This window comes from Lentinus tigrinus (assembly GCF_003813185.1).
Source record: "Lentinus tigrinus ALCF2SS1-7 unplaced genomic scaffold L226scaffold_1, whole genome shotgun sequence".
In the NCBI taxonomy this organism is placed as follows: Eukaryota; Fungi; Basidiomycota; class Agaricomycetes; order Polyporales; family Polyporaceae; genus Lentinus; species Lentinus tigrinus.
This window is the reverse complement of record NW_027137910.1, coordinates 1,173,855-1,193,157: the sequence shown is the minus strand read 5'-3', so window position 1 is coordinate 1,193,157 and position 19,303 is coordinate 1,173,855. Positions and strand designations below refer to the sequence as shown.

Below are 19,303 nucleotides of genomic sequence, written 5' to 3'. Positions count from 1 at the left end.
TAAGCTGTAGCTGAGCTGAGGCTGTAGGAGTGCGAGTGGAGGCGGATGGTGTTGGAGAGGGTGGATCAAGCACGGAGACTTTTAAATGTGTCGCGGAGGCAGGAAGACCGAGGTGGTCGGGAGACGGTGGCTGGATGAACTCTCCGGGATCACGGATCCTGCGCGTCTGAAAGCGATCTTGCCGCCGGCGTCCAACCTCTCCTCCGCCATGTTGACAGCCTCCGTCTGCTGGCCCTGCTTAGTCGCCCTCCGATGTGCGCTCGCTCTACTTCTTTGACAATCTGCCATCCGCCCCCAGCACAATTCGTCCCCGCCGTAGCCTCTGTGACCGCCCCTGCTCCTCCGCCGTCCACGCACGCCTCCATCACTCGCGGTGTCATGTCTTTTCGACGCCGCGTTCGTGCAGAATTTCGTAACAGAACGTCACCGTCCAGGGGACATGTCCGACGTCAATGCCGCGTGGGCAGACGACATATTACCGACGCCAGTTTCATGACGCTGCATACATATGACACACGTGCTATCCGTATACTAGTCTATATGTGTCAACGATCATCCAAGCCCACTTCTCCTTGCTCGACGGACCAAACTGCGTCCAATCAAAGCCTATACACATGCTCCGGAGTGCCTCACGCTCATCCCGCGCGCGGTGACCATGGGTATTCCGGAGTGCTTACACTGGTTTCGTCGTCGACAGCCTGCGCCTGAACACGCTTCCCCGCCTCCTCCGAGCATCCCATCACGGCGTCTGCATACCACCCCGGGGTGTGTATCCCATCCGCATCCTCACATCAGTCTTCCTCGTCTTTGACAGATGGCCATCGTGATATCTGCCACCCGCGGCTGTCGGGCATCCTATCGACCAGGACGCCCTCCCTCAGTCCGCCGGAACCGTAACGCTGTACGGATGGCTATTCCCTAGGAAGCTCCCGTGAAGATCTCGACGGGCCCCGGGGGAGGGTAGGGTTCGCCGTGATGCCTGTAGTGTGGTTTAGAAGGCTTCTCCACCCGAAACCCCATGCTCCTCGACCATGACGCACGCGCATGCGTGCCACTGACAGCTCTCGCAAGCATGCTACGGTCTTCTCGGACCCAGTGCCATAGTCAAGAAGCCGGACAGGAGAAGCCATCCCACGCATGGTCGCGATGTACCTTCTCCCTCGCAAGCGCAGTCGTTTCGTCTGTCATTCGATCACAGAGGGCGTACCGAATCGGGTCTTACGCGGCATGCGTCTCACATCACCGACCCGCACAACCCCTGCGAGAGAGTGTCGTCTAGCTAGCGCTCCATAACCCCCTGGAGATGCGTCTGCTGGGCGCGACACTCCCCGACGTCGGCGCAAGCAATTTGTGGCACGGTCGCGGGCCCCGTTGACGGCGTTGCTCATTCGTGCCGTAACACCACCAGGCTAAGCAGCTCTGACGCGCTGCATGCAGACGTACGACGTCGGGCCTAAACACGGGCTGAGCGCGGACTCGGAGGCGCCCCGAGTCGGGTCCGTTCATGGAGCAGGCAAGCACTAGGACTGCGGAGGCTGCAGATGTTAATGAGAGACGGCGCCGTGTGCCGCTACGTTGCGTCAGCGGTGGTTACTGCCAGCGGGAGCGCGAGGATCCGTTCGGCTTCGGGCGCAGATGCTGAGGAAGGCAAGTCGCCCAAGGAGCGGTGGAGACGCCCAGGCGCGTCAATGTGCACGTCCGGTTAGTGTCGGAATTCGAGACTCTCTGGATGCACTCTGGGTGTCCGACCTGCTCAATTCGGAGCTCTGGCCTCACATCCTGAAACGTCCTTGTCTGCCCTCGTCCTCCACTGTCCAGATCCTCCTTCCTTCCGTGCTTGCCTTCCTGCACGCAAACTCGCGGATGCAGTCGCCACGTCCGCTGCACGTCGGCCCTGTCTCGAGTCGAGTCCAGCACCGCCGCGGCCAACGCTTCTTTGGGCTGCGAGCATACCTGCAACTCGCCCGTCAGCCAGACCGCAGCGTCCTCATCCAGACATCGGTATACACAGAGCTGCAGAAATCGTGGATTCCCGGCATCGGATTGACGGATCCACCGCACGTCTACAGGGGTTGCCCTGCAGAGCCCTGCGCAGGCGGGCTTGACCGGAGGCGCGGGTGCGGCCCGAATGCGAACGACCAACAATCGGTCGGACGACAAACGCAAACGCGCTGCGCTGCGCAACGGACCCACAGCTCGTGTTGGATCGCTATCTGGCCACACACATCAACTCGCGGGGGCCCGTTCCCTCTGATCGATCCCGAGACCGGAGGAGGCGCATGAAATGTTCTCCCGCTGATGGCGCATCACCCAGCACAGCACACCGCCCCGCGTGCCCGCCGCGGTCTCTAAAACCCCCCAGATGCGCGCCGCCATCAAACAGATTTAATTGTCGCCACCACCAGCCACATCCGTTTCTGATCCGCTCGAGGTATGGGGAACCCCAGGGGCTAGAGCCCACAGCGATCCACCCGTGTACGTACAGGCTTTTTGATACATGGCGTCCTTCTCGTCTCTGGATACATCCGTCTGCCGTCGGACGTACCTGGAACACACACATCCCTCGGCGCAAATCAGTGCTATAATCAATATCGCGCTCTCGTCTAGTCTCCGGTCGCGGACCTATCCGTCGAATGTACTAGGGTTCGATCACAGTTGACCAGCTGGCCGTACCGCCTCCGTGTGCCCTGCGTATCCATGTTTCAGCGCGTTCGACACTCGTCCACCTTTCCTCGCCGGCCCCACGTCGGTGCATAGCCAGTTCATGAGACCACGCGTGATGCTCATTTCCCGCAAGCGCTATCAAATCTGAGTGTCCTCGGCAAGGTGCTGGTAACCAAACGCATCTTGATTAACTCGGATACAACCAAGGGAACCTGCATACGTCGTTAAGGCGACAATACTGATACATGGTGATCGATTCAGGACGATCATGTGTGAATGTAGCGAAGAATGGACCGCGAATGCGACATCAGACCGGTAAGAACCTGTGGATAAAACTAGCGCAAGTAAACCAATGTCCCTGATTTGTACACAGAGAGCGTCACGAACCAATAGCTCATAACTACACGAGACGTTATCTTAGTACTACGGGGTGTACGGTCGTATGGAGGGGTGTATCGCCGGCAAAACTGAAAGCATCTAGAACTGTGTCTAGCACTCGGGTGAGAGGGACAGGGATAATAAGGGAGGTGTGATGTTATGCGGTAATCATCGCGGCAGGGTGATACTTCACCTTCTCGAAGATGCGGAAGAGCGCAATGAAGATGTTGAAGCAGTACATCAGCAGACCAACGCCCACCAAGCAGATGAGCGCGAGCTGGTCATCGCATAATGTATCGCCGACGCCGCCTTCAAAGCCATTGATACCGTTTGGCAGTGCCGGCCGCGGAAGCTGGCTGTACCAAGATATACTCGAGGCCGACGCGCAGGGTATAAGAGAGGTGAAGAAGTTGTCAAAGGAGAGTGCGAGGGCTGCCGCCCAAGTGCAAATAAAGACGACCTCGAAGAGCGTGTAGGCGAGCTTCCAGGACGTGTGCCACAGACCCAGCGGGCGGCCAAAGTATTCGAGCTGAAACGAGGAACTAAGTGGTTGCGTGATGACTGGGCGGCGATGGGACATACGTATATAGCGATCATGACGTGCACCAATGTCAGACTGCCAAAGATGATGACCAGCGTCCTGCACGCGGGGAAGGTTCAGCGAACATGCTTGCTGGAGAGTGGACGGACGTACGGAGAGGATCCTAGCGCGCCCATGACGCCATTCCGCGACTCGATTAATCGGATCTTTATAGCAATCCCAAGGGCAGCGGTGGTGAGGACAATATTGCACAGTCGGAAGAGCTGCGGGCCGAGTCAGCGAGGAAGGGAAGAAGAGAAGGACAGCACAGGCAATCGATGACGCACCAACGGAACGTAGATATTATACAGCATATATGCGCGTAGCCGCTTCCGCCGCCTCTGCCACGGTGTGAGCTTCTCATCGTCATGGTGCGAGCCCTGCTCCCGGGTGCTTTGCACGATAGACCCGGTACCGTTAGGGTGCGCCGACGTCCAAGGCGTGTCCCAGCCGGGCGTCCGGGTCTGCGCAAGCGTGAACGGCGCATTCGTCGGGGGCATGTCGATGCGCAGCCGACTTCGGTTGCTCAGACGCGGCGGGGCCCCGTGGTCCGAGCCGTCCGGGTCCGTCTCACGCGCAGTTGCAGTGTGCTGGCTCGACGGGCTGCCCTCGCCATCCTCCTCCTCCTGCTGCTCCTGGGAGCGCCGCAGCACGGACGCGGTGAGCCAGGGAATAGACATGGACCGTGAGCCGTCGCGCGGTCGGCGAGTCGGCCGCGGGGAGCTGGGCGACAGGGGTATCGATCCCGAGTCCGTTGGACGGTGGCGCGCGAACGTCCACCATCGCGACGGGCCGGGGTCGTCGGGGGCGGAGGACTGGAAGGATGCTGCGTCAGACGGGCGGTGCGGGGAGGGGAGGTGTCTGGCGCTTTGGCTCGGCTCGTTCTCGTTGGGAGAAGGGGGTTCGTCTCTTGCCCATGCTGGGAGGCGATGGCGGCCGTCAGTTCGTGGAGGATGGAAGGATCACGATGATAGAGAGTACGAACGTGGTGCGGTATTGATGTATGTCTTTATGGTCGACGGGGGCGCACGGGTGGAGCTACGGACGCTGTGGGACCTGAAGGAGGTGGCGGCAGAGGAGGCCGATTGGGGAGGTTGCTGCTGCTGCTGCTGGCCGTCGTTGTTCATCGGGGCCGCGAGCAAGACTAGGGGAGCATGCGAAGAGGAGGAAAGGAGGGTATAGACTCAGAGTGTCGTGCAGAACGGACGGGCGAGCGTGCGCGCAGTGCGGCGCTGTTCAAAATGGGAGGAGATCAACAGGCATGTGTCACAGGAACCGTGCCCGCCCGCACTCAGCACTGCTCCTTCTCCCCCGGCATCCGAACCTCGCTCAATCCAGACTCTATCTCTGCTAGCTATATCCGCCCCATCTTCATAGTATCATACGCACCCATCGCGGCATGGACGACGCAATCCCATCGATATCCACGGACGGCGTCGGCTCCCGCTTCGTCTCGCAAAATGAGCTCGAGGCTGCGAAGGCACGCCGCGACGAGCAATGGCGGGCAGCGTACGCCAGGTGTGCACGTCCCATACATTCGTGTGCAGCTGCGGGCGATCTGACATCATCCAGGCTGGGACAGGAACCCCCGCCGCAGCCCCAAGAGGACGCGTTTGATGGAAGGAGTCTGGCAGAGGTACGTGCTCGTCCATACACAACGGCACGGAGCATGACGCAAACCCCCTCCGCTTCGGCCATTAGAAACTTGCTGCGAACAGAGTAAGCAGCACCCCTTGTGGGGCGCAACACGGGGCTCACGCATTCTAGGCAGCCAAGCAAGAGGAATGGGAGGAACGTAATAAGCTAGGTGTGTTGCCTTCAAGGCTGTTCGCCGAATGCCTACTGGCTGGTCTTGGCTGACTGCGCACCAGGGAACCAGTTCCGTGCACTGGAAGAGGATGAAGTGCTATTCCTTGATTCTGTGTTGGAGAAGCAGCGCGAAGAGGAGCGTCTCCGGAAAGAGATGGAGGGCGAGGAGCTCAAGAACTTCCGAGAGTGAGTGTATTGTTCGGGCATTTCCTGTGCGTGGTCTGATCCCTACCATGCCCGGTGCTACTCTGTATTCTAGGGCTGTTGCTGCACGAGAAACGGCGGCGAACAAGCCGCCTCCGATTGGTGCTAGTAGTGCGGCGACTCCGAGCGCACCGCCAAAGGCAAAACCTACCGCTGCGCCGGCCAAGAAGGATCCGAAGAAGTCGCTGAAAGGCGTCCTCGTCAAAAAGAAGTCCAAGCCCACCGCATCTGAAACACAGCAATCTGCGGCCAAGGAAGACAAACCGAAGTCCGATGAGAGGACGGACGGAGATGAGCGAGACGCAAAGCGACGGAAAGTGTCAACTAGTTGACCGTCTCCCCTTGCTCCTTGCTACTATATGTCTCACTCACTGACCTGACGATATCCACACATGTATCATTATTCAATTGACTCCAGATGAGGTCATATATCACGACGAGACGGAAACAGAATACATTCATGTGAAGACCAACAACGCACACGCCTCATCCCCTTCTTGTTACAGGACTCGGCGTCGGCGTCCATCGGACCTTCTGCAAGTCCCTGTCCTTCCTATCACCTTCCCAGCCGGCCAACCTTCCCATCGCGTCTGCTCGCCGGGAAGCTGCGGTACCCATGGTCTTGTGCAGTAGTCTCTGCGCGGCTGGTGTCAGCGACCCTGGGGCTTCAGCCTTTCGCGGTGTCCAAGATGGCGGCGGCATCGACGTTCGCCTACTACTGCCCGCGGACGAGCGTGATAGTAAGGGAACTCCGCCAAGCAGGCTTGCTTTCGTCCGCAAGCTCTTCGCCGCATCACTGGACAGCTTGTGCGAAAGACGCTCCCGCGAACTTGGCTCAGCTATCCGGAAAGGCGTAGCGGGTGTTGGGATGTCATGCGGATCGTCTGATTGCGACAGTACCCGAGGAGTTGCATTGAGTGTTCCCCATGTCATGAGCTGCTTCACCGCCGCAGGACCGAGTTCCGAAGGCGTCGGCGACGGGATCGAAGACACCAGGGAATGGATATCGTTGGTCGGTGACTTCGGACGGTCTGCAGTGGGATTGTCAGTTGACTCTGTCATGTAACTGAGACAGCACAGTAAACTCACATGGGGTACCCGCGATAGCCGCGTCGATGCGGCTACGCGTAGGACTCGGTGGTGCAGAGATGGAATGGTCAAGCTTCTCCTCTTGCTCTGGTAGCCGCGTGTTCCCATGTTTCACAGCTTTGGGAGGTCCCTTCGCATCTTCCAGAGCTTTGGAAACCGCAGGGTCATACGGCGAGACATCAGAGTCTGGGGGGAACATGAGTGCGTTCCGAGCCTAAGACACTGCTGTATGAGCATAGCTATGTGCGTGCAATCCAAAGTCAAACGCACCTTGAACTTCCAACCATCAACACCAGCCGGCCGTGTATCCTTCTTTGGAGCCATGACGTCCACAACTCCCTCCGAGTCTTTCTTCACCCTGATGAGTGCCGTCTGAGTCTGCTCTGGAACCGGCGGCGCCTTGTACGTGCCGTCCAGAAGGTCCTCCACCTCCTCGTCCTCGTCCTCGTACACAACCTGTGGCTCCGCAGGGGCGGCCTCGATCAGTCCAGCAGGCTGTGGTGCCTCTATCTGGAACTTCTCCTTTACACCCGCTCCAGACGGAGCCTCGATGAGCATCCTCTCCCGCTCCTCAATCATCCTATCCCTCTGCGCCTCTACTCGTCGTTGTGCATCCCAAGCCCATCCATACTTCTCTTTCCGCCTCCGATTCTCGTCCTCCAGGATCTGCGTGAAGCTGGAGTTATCCTCCGAGGTGTACCGCGCCTGGAACGCATCCAGGCTCATATCGGTGTCAAGGCGTGCCCTCTTCGTTGGAGCCTCGCCACTCTCGGTGCGAGGTGTGCGCAGTGGTGTGTCGGAGGGGCCCGCAGCGTAGGGTGTCTGCGAAGGTGTCTGCCATGGTCGGCCGCGCCGCGAGACCGGTGTCTGGAGGTCTTCAAGGCGACGCACGGAAGCCTGAATAAGCTGTGGGTCTTCGGAGCGGAGTGCGTCAAGGTAGTTGTTGGTTGCGTCCAGGTGTACGAGGGATGGGAAGAAATCCCGGGCGATGATGTGCGACAGGGCCTCGGTATATTCGTCTTCCTCGAGCACCACTTGACGGTTGAGGGACCTAACAGGTTGTGAGAATGGACCAGGAGTGGAAGACATGGTGGCAGGTGTTTCGTATGTCAATGGCAGTAACAAGGGAGCAGTGAGGGACGGCAAGGACCTCGGAAGAGAGGTGGTTAGGGCAAGGTAGGGAGGCTTTGGTGAGGGTCGGTGGCGAGTGGGAAGCGCCCGTTTCTCCGGCTCCTCTATCGCTCAAAAAGGCAGGTGCAGGTGCACATACTAACTTGTTCATCTTCCCAGCCGTGGACTCTCCAAGATTGAACAAGTGAAGTGACATGAGCACGCAATTCACGCATTATTGTCCGTACTTTGACTCGAGGTAACTCATAGGCGACTCAATGACTCAAGTTTAATTGTACACGAATATACAACCCATGCACATGCCGAGACCCGCGGGAGGATGAGTACAATGGCCTACATGAAGAACGCATCTAGAGGCCGGTCTACCAAGGGAGTAGCGTACGATGAGGATATCTTCATAAGTGTCATGGATATACAGGACATGAGTATACTACAGACGCACGAACCCGGCCACCCGGATCCAGGCCTGCAAGTAGTGTATCGTCGTCAGTTCGTAAACTCGGGGTCAGGTAGAAAGGAGTGATTACTATGTCGTATGGAAAACAGGAAGTAAGGAGAAAACAAATAAAAATTCGCAGCTAGTAATTGCAAGAACAGGGAAGTAGCGGGAAGGAAGCAGGAGCAAGGTGAGAGCGCGAGCGTAGGCATGGATGTAACACTAGAACTGCAGCACATATCGATCCGAGCGAAACAAGCGACAACCAATTCAGCTCCCATTTCGCCCGTAGAGCAACGTGGTGCTACCCGACCGCGCCCGCCGTGTCACCCCAGAATCCGAGAAGAAGGGCTCAGGATCGCTTCCACCGCCGCTCTTCCGAGCACCTGTAGGCTTTCCGATACGGCTCTGGCCCAACCCTGGGGCGGGGATAGCTGTGATCTTTGTTGGCCGGATTGTGACATTCGAATGGCTGCTGTATGTCGGGGACTCCAATGTGGGTGACCTATTGGTACTCGTACCGAGGGATGAACGCTTGCCAGCCTGTCCTGGCTGACTATATGCACCCAACCCTGGTCCTGTAGACCGCTTCAGGCCGGTGTTGCCACCACCATAGAAGCTCGCGGACGGAATGGGGAGGAAGGTGGGTGTGGAAGGGCGTGAGGATGGTGTAGGAATGGAACTGGCGGTACTCGTCGTGGCCGTGGTGCTCACACTACTCCGACCCTCCGTCGATACTGAGAGTCGCGATTGTGGCCTCCGGATACCGGTGGGCATCATACTCTGAGAAAGCGCGCTACCCGCCCGGCTGCTCCCAATTGACGACGGTGAGTCGGTCGAGCTCGTGGACATGGGACGGAAGGCAGTTGGGGCGCCAGACGGTGGACTAGACGTCCTTCTGCGCTCCTTGTCCTTGTCCTTCGAAGGCGAGGGGGAATCCTCCATGATGAGCACCCAACCCGACGAATCTGCGCCACCGGGAGTCCGTCTATTGTCGGCGTCGAAGTCTACGCTCTGTCGCCGTGACTTCGGCTGCGACTTCGGGATAGTGGCAAATCGATCTTCGTGGTTGGTCGACCGAGACGACGAAGCAGTCGACGGCGCGGGAGAAGCCGAGCTCTTCGTAGGTACTGGTGGCGGTGGCATCGCGTTGGCTGCGGTACGGTTGGTAACACTGCCCATCCGCAGTCGCGGAACGCGAGTATGAATCTTCTGCTCCAGGATCCTGACGCGTGCCCGCATCTCCGACACCATCTGCACGCCCTTGCTCTTGGACGCCGTCGAGTTAACGCCGGAAGTCGTTGTCGCTGTGCTATTGGCGAGTGTAGAAGTAGTGCGGGTGGAAATGGGTCGGGAAATGGGTGTTCGTGGAGGATGCAATCGAGAAGGGCTTGCAGTAAGCCCGGGATGCGTTGCGGAGCGCGCAAGGGAACCGATGCCATTGACAGGAGTAGAGACGCCATTTCGAGACGGGAACCCAGCCTTGTGTAGTGCAGTAGGAGGGGTAACGGGGTTGACATCTTTGGTGGGGCGAGGCGAGACAATAGGGAGCGGCGTAGAGGGAAAGTCCTTGGCGGGGGTCTCAGGAGGCGGTGTGAGGTCGGCGAGGCACAAGTCTGGGGGCGTTGGTACGCTCAGGAGATCCTCGTCCGATAGTGATGGTGTGGCGTGGGGTAACGACAAGGACGGTACGGACGAGTCTACAGAGGGGGCAGAAACATTGAGAGCACGTTGCTGAGCTGCGGCCAACTGGTCCTTCAGGATGTTGACCTCCTCATTGGCATCTTCAAGGGGTCGAGATACATATGAGAGGCTCGAGAGCAGGGTGCTGCGGAAAATACGTACCTCTCAGCTCGTCCTTCATTCGTTGACATTCCTCTTCCACATTGGCCTTATCCAAGAGTTCATGCTCCAACAAGATCTTCTCCTCCAATGCCTTCGCATACTTCTGCTCCACGTCTGCCAAGCTTGATGATATCGCCCGTTCGTTCCGTTCCAGGTCGTCATTGCCCATCTCGAGCTCGCGCAGCTGTATCTTAATCTTCTGATGCTCCTGCCGTAGAGTATCCAGCTCGCGTTGCAACGAAGTAGTAGTGGTGTTGTGTGTGGTTTGAAGGTGCATGAATTTGGCCTGGGCGAGCGTAAGGTGAGGATGTCCCAGCAGGGACGCAGGGGCCTTGCACTCACCTTCCAATCGTCTCTCTCCTGTTCAGCCCGGGCGACCTTGACCTTCAGGTCCTGCTGGGACTTCTCCGTTCGTTCGAGTTCTCGTTCCAGCTCCTCCTCGAGCTCCTTACTGGAATGGTGAAAGTCATCGAGTTCCGCGCGAGTTTCTGCCAGCATATCGGCGACCTCTAAGTACTTCGCCTTCCAGTCCGTGCCCGAGGAGGAGAAACCGCTGTCAGAGGGATGTCAGCTCGCGTACCACGATGCTAGAGGAGAGGAGGCGGTACTTGATAGCATTGTCGTCTAGAGAAGCCATTCCTCTGTCCTTTCGGAGAATATCCGTGGCTTGAAGGACAGCAGTCATACCGTAGACAACTATGTACAGCCCAGAACCGAGAGAACGAGAGCCTTAGCCAGAGCTTGAGGGGGGAGCCAGGAGAGAGACCGATGTGACTGAACAACCCCCGTCAGCCCGAATAGTGAACTTGTCGCTCGGCGACCACGCGACCCCACTTGCCTTTACCGGACACGCACGTGGCCTGTGGCGCGTCGCACGTGTTACCGACGCGTCCCTCTAAATGAACGCGTTCTGGGGCGCGAAAATAACGAAAGGCGGGGGAAGGAGGGACACGCTCTGTCCTGCACAGCGAGGAAGGAAGGAAGGAGGGAGGAAGAAGATGCGCGAAAAGGCGTTTGCAACGAATTCTCTCGCCATCCAGCTTCAAGGCCCACGTACCGGCCGCCACACGCTAGGGCCTCAAGGACGTCACAAGCGACCCGGCAATTGTCAATATGGACTCGAGGCAAACGTGATAAAAGAGAGCTAATGATACAGGTACGATATCGTATACACCACCGGTAGCAAGTCAAGTCACATCCCTTCCGGCTTTGCGCATTTTCGTTTCTCGATCTTGCCAGTCTTTGGACAGCGCATCTCTTGCCAGGACACAGGCTCCATTGTTGCGCCTGAACCACGGGAGTCAGCGATCCGTGGTGAGGGAGGAATACTTCGGAGAGACATGACAACTATAGCTATGAGAAGTACTCACCAGCTTCACTCGTGGCGAAGATGACACCCAAGTCATTCCGTGCGGTCGTCACATAGTAGCTGCGAGCATCACCTAGAGACAGCTGCAAGGATGTTCAGCGCACCTCAACAAGGCACCGGGCGACATTTATAGAACATACCACCAAGCCCCGCACGACGTCCCCTCCTCGGAAGCAGTCTGCTATCTTCACCTTGTCTTTCTCCGTGGCGCGCACGTCCTGGACTCGTATTACGCCCGTAAACTCCTCTCCGGCGGGAAGAGGAACTCCATCCACAACGGTGATCGAGACAACAGCCTGCAACGGGGACAGGCGAGTTACCAAGCCAAGGACAATAGAGTCTGGTGCTGGTGGGCGTGGTCGCGTTCTTTTGATTTCCAATGCCTGCGTAGGCCATGCACACCAGATAGGACGAGCAGCACAGTTCAGAGGAGGCCGGCGCAGAAAAGAGCAAAATGACAAACAGATCCGGCATACGAGGGGACGCCGATGAGACTGGCCCTCACTGTCCCGTCCCGAGAATAGAGACCATTGCCGACGTGTGGCATGGGGCCACGGGGAATGGGTATTGGCTGACCTGGGAGCACGATGTCGGACGACATGGAAGAAAATGAGATGGATGAGCGCGAGACGAAGCGCGTACGCGGATGGTGCGGTGGCGAATCCGAGCACGCCCGAGCTACAGCTTTGTGCCTGTTTGCGCCCCGCTTTACGCGCCCCACGATACGTCTCTCGCGTACGACTTTTCTGCCAGCTGAGCCAGCACTCGCTGTCCACTTCTTCTTCCACCATGGCCTCCGTCCTTGCTCGCAGCATCATTGCCAGACGTACGTGTTCCAGCATCTATCTGAGGCTTCCGCGGTGATGTATCTGTTAACACCTGGGCGCGCGCGACAGGATTCCATGTCTCGGCCTCTCGTCATGCCCTCTCCAAGTTCGCCATGCCCGCGATGAGTCCCACCATGACGGAGGGTGGTATCGCGTCTTGGAAGAAGAAGGAGGGCGAGTCCTTCGCGGCGGGTGACGTTCTCCTTGAGATTGTAGGTCGCATGCATACACTCCAACCTTGTCACCTGTGGTGACCGCGTGCGTCATAGGAAACCGACAAGGCTACCATCGACGTGGAGGCTCAGGACGACGGTGTTCTCGCCAAAATTCTCGTACGTGACATTTCTCGTCTGTTGGCCGCCACGTAGTTACACCCCCTCGTCTACAGGCCAATGACGGCGCGAAGAACATCGCCGTGGGCTCTACCATTGCAATCGTCGGTGAGCCAGGTGACGACCTCTCTGGTGCCGCGGCGCTGGCGTCGGAAGCTGCATCGGAGAAGCAGCCCGCGAAGGAGGAGAAAGCTCCCGAGGCCCCCAAGGCTGAGCCCGCCCCCGAGCCTAAGAAGTCCGCCGAGCCTCCCAAGCAGGAAACCAAGGCTGAAATCCCCAAGGGCGACCGCATCTTCGCGACCCCCATTGCGAAGAAGATCGCTCTCGAGCGCGGCATTCCTCTCTCGAAGGTCAAGGGCTCCGGTCCCGAGGGCAGGATCCTCAGGGAGGACGTGGAGAAGTACCAGGCCCCTGCCGCCTCTGCCTCTGCCACTCCCTCTACCGCCGTTCCCCAACCCTCTGCAGCCCTTCCGGAGTACACCGACATTCCGCTTACCAACATGCGCCGCACAATCGGTGCTCGCCTCACGCAATCGAAACAGGAACTCCCACACTATTACCTCACGCTTGACATTAACATGGACAAGGTGCTCAAGTTGCGCGAGGTGTTCAACAAGTCCCTTGGCGAGAAGGATAAGTCTGCAAAGCTCTCCGTCAACGACTTCGTCCTGAAGGCTGTCGCATGCGCCCTTGCTGACGTCCCGGAGGCGAACTCGGCATGGCTCGGCGAGGTCATCCGGCAGTGAGTCACGCTACTGGATCATCCTTACTGCCGTCCCATTGACTCGCTTGCTGCAGATACAAGAAGGCAGACATCTCCGTTGCTGTGGCCACACCAACAGGTCTCATCACTCCCATCATCAAGGATGTCGGTGCAAAGGGTCTTGCATCCATCTCTGCAGAGGGTAAGGCGCTCGCAAAGAAGGCTCGTGACGGTAAGCTCCAGCCTCAGGAGTACCAGGTCAGTATATCGTTATTACGCATGTTGTGCTATGCCCACATTGACGTCTTCTCTCTCAGGGTGGGACCTTCACCGTCTCCAACCTTGGTATGTTCGGCATCTCGCACTTCACCGCGATCATCAACCCTCCTCAATCATGTATCCTCGCGGTTGGCGCAACGCAACCGACACTCGTACCTGCGCCTGAGGAGGAGCGTGGATTTAAGGTCGCACAGATCATGAAGGTCACCCTCAGCGCAGACCACCGAACGGTTGACGGTGCGGTTGGTGCGCGGTGGTTGGCGGCGTTCAAGGGCTACCTCGAGAACCCGCTTACGTTCATGCTTTGATTGGCCCACCTTTGTTTTGAGTAGGCCACATGGGAGTTGGATGCTGGGTGCTGGGCTGGGACTCCAAAATATCCCTTTGTTGTCGTGGATGTCCGTAGACTTACTTCGTACGCTTTCGCATATAGTTACTCACGGGATGCTGGAATTACTAGCAACTTGTAATCTGACCTTGACCTGTGGGTGGTTGGAAAAACTGCGCGTCTCGATTTGTGGGTCCAAGATTGACGACTTCCAGGGCGCGGTCAGGTGGAATGTGGTCGAGCACGGGCGCCTACATGTACCTCGAGTACATCGCGACTGGACGCGTCTGTGACGCGTCTTGGTCGCGATAGCACGCGTGTTGGCACTAGTTTGTGTCTCCCTGTCCCGTCTCTTCTCTTCTCCCGCGTAAGGCTACCGAGTCAATTTTCGCGGGCTGCTATCTGCCTCTGCGTCGCGCCAGACCATATGGAGGATTTCCTCGTCGACCAGGCGAGATACTTTGCGAGTATTCTGGCAGCAAACGCGCAACATATAGAGGAGAAACGCGTCGCAACTGAGGTGAGTACTGATGAATCCGTGCCACCGATGAACCTTTTGCCCATACATGTGCCCCCTCCCTCAGCACTACTCCGTACACCCAATGTCGGTGATGAACCACGCAGAGATCTTGCAAGTCGCCGTGGGCGACAGTGTGACGCTCCAGAAGGAGTATCCCCACGCTCGTAATGTAAATCAACACCTGTATCATCTGTTTGTCTTTTGATACCGTCAACACAGTACGTCGTATCGAAGACGGAGTTCTCCTTACTTCAAAACCAGCTCCTCGGCCTCGCCCTGCAAGACCGCGCACGACTACAGGATACCGGAACCAACAGCGTATTGGAGGTGCGTATCATGTAATGGATGATGTTGCCACAGGTATCCATTATGCGCTAATGTGTAGGTGCAGTCGATACGTCCTCAGTTCATCCTTCAAGTTGCGGAGACGTTGGACTTAATTGTTCGCGACATTGCTCAAGTAGCAACGGAATCAAACACTGATATCAGCAAGGTACGATGAGCTTCTTCATTGGTTGCCTGACATGGGTGGTATTGATATGGCATTGCCCCGACAGCTTGAGATGTGCAAGCCATGGGAGGTGGCCAAGCTTGTGATGCGGCTTCGTCATCTGTTGGAATATCATATACGGCACCTCGAAGCTCTGACACGCTCAAAGCTCGATGTACGTAGATCAATTGTATGAACATGCTATATGCTGACCGGTTGTTCCATCCAGGCTGACAATCTCGGCGCGCAACTCCAAAAGGAGAACGAGAGCGTTGTGGCTCAACATACTGCTGCGCAGACGAGGGTTGCCGAACTCGAAGGGAAACTGGTGACGCTCGAACAAGAATTGGCGCAGGTCAAAACGGCAATGGATGCCGCTGAGGCTCGCGTTGACATGATCACAAAGGAATCCGAGTTGCTCCAGTCAACGCACGCCCAATGCGCGAGTAAGGTCGGTCGCAGCGATAGGCTAACGATGTTCATTGTCCGCTGAGATCTCTCGCGCAGCTGCAAGAGCGTGACTCTGATATCGCTCAGCTGAAGGAGGCACACAAGAAGCTCATCCAGTCGTATGAAGCCCAAGCCCAAGCCGCTAACGGCAGCGAAGCCAAAGTCGCCGTAAAGACTGAGGAGCTCGAGCACATACATGTTGAACGTGACAAACTGGTGGGTGACCTTGCAGAGTTACAGGCATCGTACGAACACTTCCGCTTGCAACGCGCCGAGGAGATGGAGCAACTCGTCAAGGAGGTAAGATGATCAGAGTCTGGAGTCTGTGCAATGCTGGACTGATGAGGAGACTACAGAACACACAATTGCACGAGGCTCTTCAGAAGCGGGTCGATGAAACAAATGCCATGGAAGCCCATAGCACTCGACTGAAGGGAACGATCTCCCAGCTCGAGGCCCATGTGCGTGCAGCTGAGACGCAGGTAAAATCACAACTTCTGCTAGTGTTACTCGCCATATAACTCAGCTGCCATGTAGTTGACGAACAGCGAGATCCAGTGTGATACCTGGAAGTCCATGGTCGAAGACCTCCTTCCTCGGCATACGGCGGAATTGGATGCAGCTCATGCAATTGCCATACAAGAGCGGGAAATGCGCGAAGCGGGCGACGCATTGGTAAGTCCTTGTCGTGTGTTCCAGTCGTGCAAGCTAAATAGCAGCTCTTTTGGACCGTCAGCTGCAGAATGCTGCGCGTAAGATCGAGGATCTCGAACGGAAGCAACGCGAGCAAAATGACGAGGTAGACTTCAAATTTATTCGGAATCGTGAAAGACCAGTTCCTAATGCTTTGTGACAGATTATCAAACTTCGTGAAGCCGTCGCTCAGAACAACATCGTGAAGAGCCAACGTTTGCCCATCTCTCCGCCACCGTCCGTGTGAGTGAATTAGCACTACTTTCGCTCGCTTTCAGATAATGACATGCGCTGTTTCAGTGACAAAACAGGCTCATCCTTAGTGCGCAAGCGCAAGGCAGCTGGAAAGACTGCCGCCTCTTGGTCCCAAGACGACAAAGGGTTTGCACTGAACTTGGCTGCACATGGGTCTCCAATCCCACCAGAACGTGCAGCCGTGCTGGCAAGCCTGCCAACAGTGGTCGTCAACCTCCCAGACGGAGAATCGCCCGAGATATTTACGCGCCAGTCGCTGAGCAACATCCTCGGAGGTTCCGTTCAGGGCCTCGTCGTTCGGTGCACGAACAGCGCAACCGACCTTGCGCGCAGGTACGATATCACCGAGTTCCTGTGCCCCAACATGGACCACAACGCTTGGTCACCTCCGGGACCTGGACAGCATGGGTATATGCAGGTCGGCTTAGGGAGAGACCGCAAGCTCTTTAACGGCGAGGGCGAGTACCGGCATGTGTTTGTTGGTGGTGGGAAGTTCTTCTTGTATTGCGGGTGGTACCACGTCCTGCGCGTTGATCCATTGACAAAGGAGGAGTGGGGCGTTCTGCCCCCGAAGGTGCGTTGAGCTTCTTCTTGCATCGGACCACGCGGCTGACCGGCCATGTCGCAGGTAAAAACAACATACTCAGAAACCACGTTCAACAAAGAGAACACGAGGGAGTGCACGAACAAGGAACTCTGGCGCACGATCAAGAACACCCAGCAGGTTCTCGCCATGTACAACCAGGGCGAGCTTCGGGCTCCTCTTGTCCGTCTCCAGTGCCTCAAGTTCGATATGGACTTCTACCAAGAACTCGTGGACGCGAACGGTCGCTACTTCACGAACAAGCAGCGTCCTGCTCCTCCCAACGTTGCCAAGCGACGAAAAGTTGCGGACGAAGCCAACGAAGATGACGACAAGGAAGAGGACATCCCCATGGCACTGGTCGACGACAAGGTTGACGAGGATAATCCGTCAGTGCCACTAGGCTCCCCTTCCGCGGTGGTCCCATCCGAGGAAGCCTTGGCATCGAGCTCCTCTGGTTCTGTCTTGATGGATACTTCTGTCCCAGCGGCACCTCCTACCCCCGTTTCTATGGCTGGTGCGGGAATCGTATTGCCTCCGTCTTCACCGAGTCGACAGGCCAGATACGACGCTCGGCAGCAGACGTCAGGCGGCCTCATCAAACTGCGCATCCCAGGCGGGAGATCGCCGCATTCGAAGCCTGGTTCTGACGAGGAGAGAGAAGTGGAGGATGGACTGTCGTCTGAGTCTGACGATGACGACTTGTACGCTGATTAAGGCTTCCTTGTACTTCATCATCATCCTGCTATCTCGCTCTGCTGCTGTTCGTGTACATGCTTTGCTACGCCCGGGTCCGCCTTAGTCATTGGCATCTGACGTCTGGTATACATTCCCGTCCAACAACTGTTACTCGAAACCCATGTAATACTATACTGTACATACTGCCACAGCTGCTCGTAATTGCACTTTAGCTTGGTATATTGGATTACTTGTTCTTGAATGCCTCTTCGACCGACTCGCGCTTGTCTTTCTCATACTTCTCGAGGACCTTAGACGCGAAGCCCGCCGTGACCTGTGGGTCACCGCGAACAAGGCCCTCCATGACTTGCTTGGTGAACTCGTCGAGAGGCATCCAAACCTTGGATAGCCTCGGCGTCATGCCTTGGTCTATATAGAAAGACGTGCATGTTTCAGTTGTAGGCAGCGTGTGTTCGGATGCAAACATACGATCGTGGAGCTCGGACTCGACCAATCTGATGATGAACTACATTAGTTGACTGCATAGTAGTACTCATCATCATGAACTCACGGAGGCAGGATCTCTATGACGCGGACCTGCGTATCGGCCAGCTGAGCGCGCAACGAGAGGTCAAGACTGTGCAATGCCGCTTTGGTGGCACAATAATTAGGGACATCCGCTTTGGGCTGAATAGCTAGGCCGGAGGTGATCGGGATGATGAACGACGGGCGACCTTCAGCCTAGCCAGCATGATGAGGTCACTAGAGAGTCAGAAGACTCAGAGGAGTCAATATGGACGCACGCTTAGCTTGAGGAAATGTGGGAGGAATAGCACGATCAGTTTCAGGACGGCGACGTAGTTTGTATTGAACTCGTCGTCGATTTCTGGACTTAACACGTTAGCGTTCCCTCATGACGCTGTCGAAGTCCGCGACTTACTGTTGAAGTCGATTGTCTCAGGTTTCTTGAAGTCGAAAATATGTTGTATACCCGAAGACAGAATGACCGCATCCAGCTACGCGTGGACATGTCAGTCTGATGTTCGGCCTCGTAGTAACCACGATATGCCAACGTTCGGATGCTCAGAGAGAACTCCGCCGACGAATTGCTTCAACTTGTCGTGGGTGGTGTTGATGTCGACACGAGCAGTCTGGATCCTCTCCCTCCGCTTCGCGAGTTCGTCGAGACGATCCTGGCGACGACCAGCGACGATTACGGTGGGGTTGTTGTCGAGGTCGTGTATTGCGAGCGCAAGTGCCCGACCGATGCCTGCTGTCGCACCTACGACGAGCACACACTTCGCGTCCTTGATGCCTGTCATGATGTGAATGAAGTGAGAGAAAGGGACCTAGGAGAATGCGGGAAAAGGATGCCCACGGTGGGTCTATATATGCGGAGTCCACTCTGAGTCGACCTCTTCGCATGTCATCGTAACGCGTACCCTATGACGCATTGTGCGATGGGCGCCTCCGGGCTGCTTATGCACGTATGGTGGTATCGATATCCATAACCGCGCCGTGTGACATTGTTTGTCGGAGAGCCAGTGATGCAGGTCCTTGGGACGCCTCCACCCAACATTGACACGTACAACTCGTCACATTCATGTGCGTGCATGTAGCCTGTCCTGGGGCTCAACATCGCAGTACACACTCTAGGACG

At 56.9% G+C, this 19,303-nt stretch overlaps 10 protein-coding genes across 10 annotated transcripts; 5 read left to right on the top strand and 5 right to left on the bottom strand.

Annotated features, from left to right (window-relative positions):
* Window positions 1-125: 125 nt before the first annotated feature.
* On the top strand, window positions 126-863 carry L226DRAFT_13047 (uncharacterized protein). Its single transcript, XM_067672256.1, has one exon. The coding sequence runs from the start codon at window positions 253-255 to the stop codon at window positions 706-708; it is 456 nt and encodes a 151-aa protein (XP_067542561.1). The 5' UTR covers window positions 126-252; the 3' UTR covers window positions 709-863.
* Window positions 864-1,457: 594 nt separating this feature from the next.
* On the top strand, window positions 1,458-2,390 carry L226DRAFT_13049 (uncharacterized protein). The gene has a single exon (XM_067672257.1). It carries the CDS (start codon window positions 1,636-1,638, stop codon window positions 2,281-2,283), a length of 648 nt encoding a protein of 215 aa, XP_067542560.1. The 5' UTR covers window positions 1,458-1,635; the 3' UTR covers window positions 2,284-2,390.
* A 484-nt stretch (window positions 2,391-2,874) lies between these two features.
* L226DRAFT_528198 (uncharacterized protein) lies at window positions 2,875-5,064 on the bottom strand. Its single transcript, XM_067679293.1, has 5 exons — window positions 4,608-5,064; window positions 3,910-4,541; window positions 3,737-3,846; window positions 3,625-3,682; window positions 2,875-3,571 (listed from the first exon to the last, which is right to left on the bottom strand). Exons 1-5 carry the CDS (start codon window positions 4,747-4,749, stop codon window positions 3,200-3,202), a joined length of 1,314 nt encoding a protein of 437 aa, XP_067542559.1. The 5' UTR covers window positions 4,750-5,064; the 3' UTR covers window positions 2,875-3,199.
* Window positions 4,914-6,044, top strand: L226DRAFT_13062 (uncharacterized protein). Its single transcript, XM_067672259.1, has 6 exons — window positions 4,914-5,140; window positions 5,195-5,258; window positions 5,324-5,341; window positions 5,390-5,429; window positions 5,494-5,617; window positions 5,691-6,044. Exons 1-6 carry the CDS (start codon window positions 5,022-5,024, stop codon window positions 5,965-5,967), a joined length of 642 nt encoding a protein of 213 aa, XP_067542558.1. The 5' UTR covers window positions 4,914-5,021; the 3' UTR covers window positions 5,968-6,044.
* On the bottom strand, window positions 6,020-7,932 carry L226DRAFT_555998 (uncharacterized protein). The gene is made up of 3 exons (XM_067683096.1): window positions 6,995-7,932; window positions 6,725-6,938; window positions 6,020-6,666 (listed from the first exon to the last, which is right to left on the bottom strand). Exons 1-3 carry the CDS (start codon window positions 7,811-7,813, stop codon window positions 6,122-6,124), a joined length of 1,578 nt encoding a protein of 525 aa, XP_067542557.1. The 5' UTR covers window positions 7,814-7,932; the 3' UTR covers window positions 6,020-6,121.
* A 142-nt stretch (window positions 7,933-8,074) lies between these two features.
* Window positions 8,075-10,864, bottom strand: L226DRAFT_607197 (uncharacterized protein). Its single transcript, XM_067685756.1, has 4 exons — window positions 10,745-10,864; window positions 10,479-10,689; window positions 10,137-10,422; window positions 8,075-10,075 (listed from the first exon to the last, which is right to left on the bottom strand). Exons 1-4 carry the CDS (start codon window positions 10,819-10,821, stop codon window positions 8,562-8,564), a joined length of 2,088 nt encoding a protein of 695 aa, XP_067542556.1. The 5' UTR covers window positions 10,822-10,864; the 3' UTR covers window positions 8,075-8,561.
* Window positions 10,865-11,220: 356 nt separating this feature from the next.
* L226DRAFT_528193 (uncharacterized protein) lies at window positions 11,221-12,132 on the bottom strand. Its single transcript, XM_067679292.1, has 4 exons — window positions 11,969-12,132; window positions 11,646-11,888; window positions 11,507-11,588; window positions 11,221-11,423 (listed from the first exon to the last, which is right to left on the bottom strand). Exons 1-4 carry the CDS (start codon window positions 12,104-12,106, stop codon window positions 11,329-11,331), a joined length of 558 nt encoding a protein of 185 aa, XP_067542555.1. The 5' UTR covers window positions 12,107-12,132; the 3' UTR covers window positions 11,221-11,328.
* Window positions 12,133-12,209: 77 nt separating this feature from the next.
* Window positions 12,210-14,168, top strand: L226DRAFT_497193 (dihydrolipoamide acetyltransferase). The gene is made up of 6 exons (XM_067677598.1): window positions 12,210-12,331; window positions 12,402-12,544; window positions 12,602-12,664; window positions 12,721-13,406; window positions 13,463-13,625; window positions 13,685-14,168. Exons 1-6 carry the CDS (start codon window positions 12,295-12,297, stop codon window positions 13,952-13,954), a joined length of 1,362 nt encoding a protein of 453 aa, XP_067542554.1. The 5' UTR covers window positions 12,210-12,294; the 3' UTR covers window positions 13,955-14,168.
* A 145-nt stretch (window positions 14,169-14,313) lies between these two features.
* On the top strand, window positions 14,314-17,863 carry L226DRAFT_607194 (uncharacterized protein). The gene is made up of 13 exons (XM_067685755.1): window positions 14,314-14,494; window positions 14,559-14,663; window positions 14,714-14,821; window positions 14,886-14,987; window positions 15,052-15,159; window positions 15,214-15,435; window positions 15,492-15,734; window positions 15,791-15,916; window positions 15,972-16,109; window positions 16,171-16,233; window positions 16,291-16,370; window positions 16,428-16,956; window positions 17,011-17,863. The coding sequence occupies exons 1-13, from the start codon at window positions 14,402-14,404 to the stop codon at window positions 17,680-17,682; spliced, it is 2,589 nt and encodes an 862-aa protein (XP_067542553.1). The 5' UTR covers window positions 14,314-14,401; the 3' UTR covers window positions 17,683-17,863.
* On the bottom strand, window positions 17,787-18,965 carry L226DRAFT_578127 (NAD(P)-binding protein; the record flags this gene model as incomplete). The annotated part of the gene is made up of 6 exons (XM_067685530.1): window positions 17,787-18,072; window positions 18,133-18,158; window positions 18,215-18,384; window positions 18,447-18,529; window positions 18,584-18,659; window positions 18,717-18,965. 6 exons carry the CDS (start codon window positions 18,963-18,965, stop codon window positions 17,891-17,893), a joined length of 786 nt encoding a protein of 261 aa, XP_067542552.1. The 3' UTR covers window positions 17,787-17,890.
* Window positions 18,966-19,303: the final 338 nt, after the last annotated feature.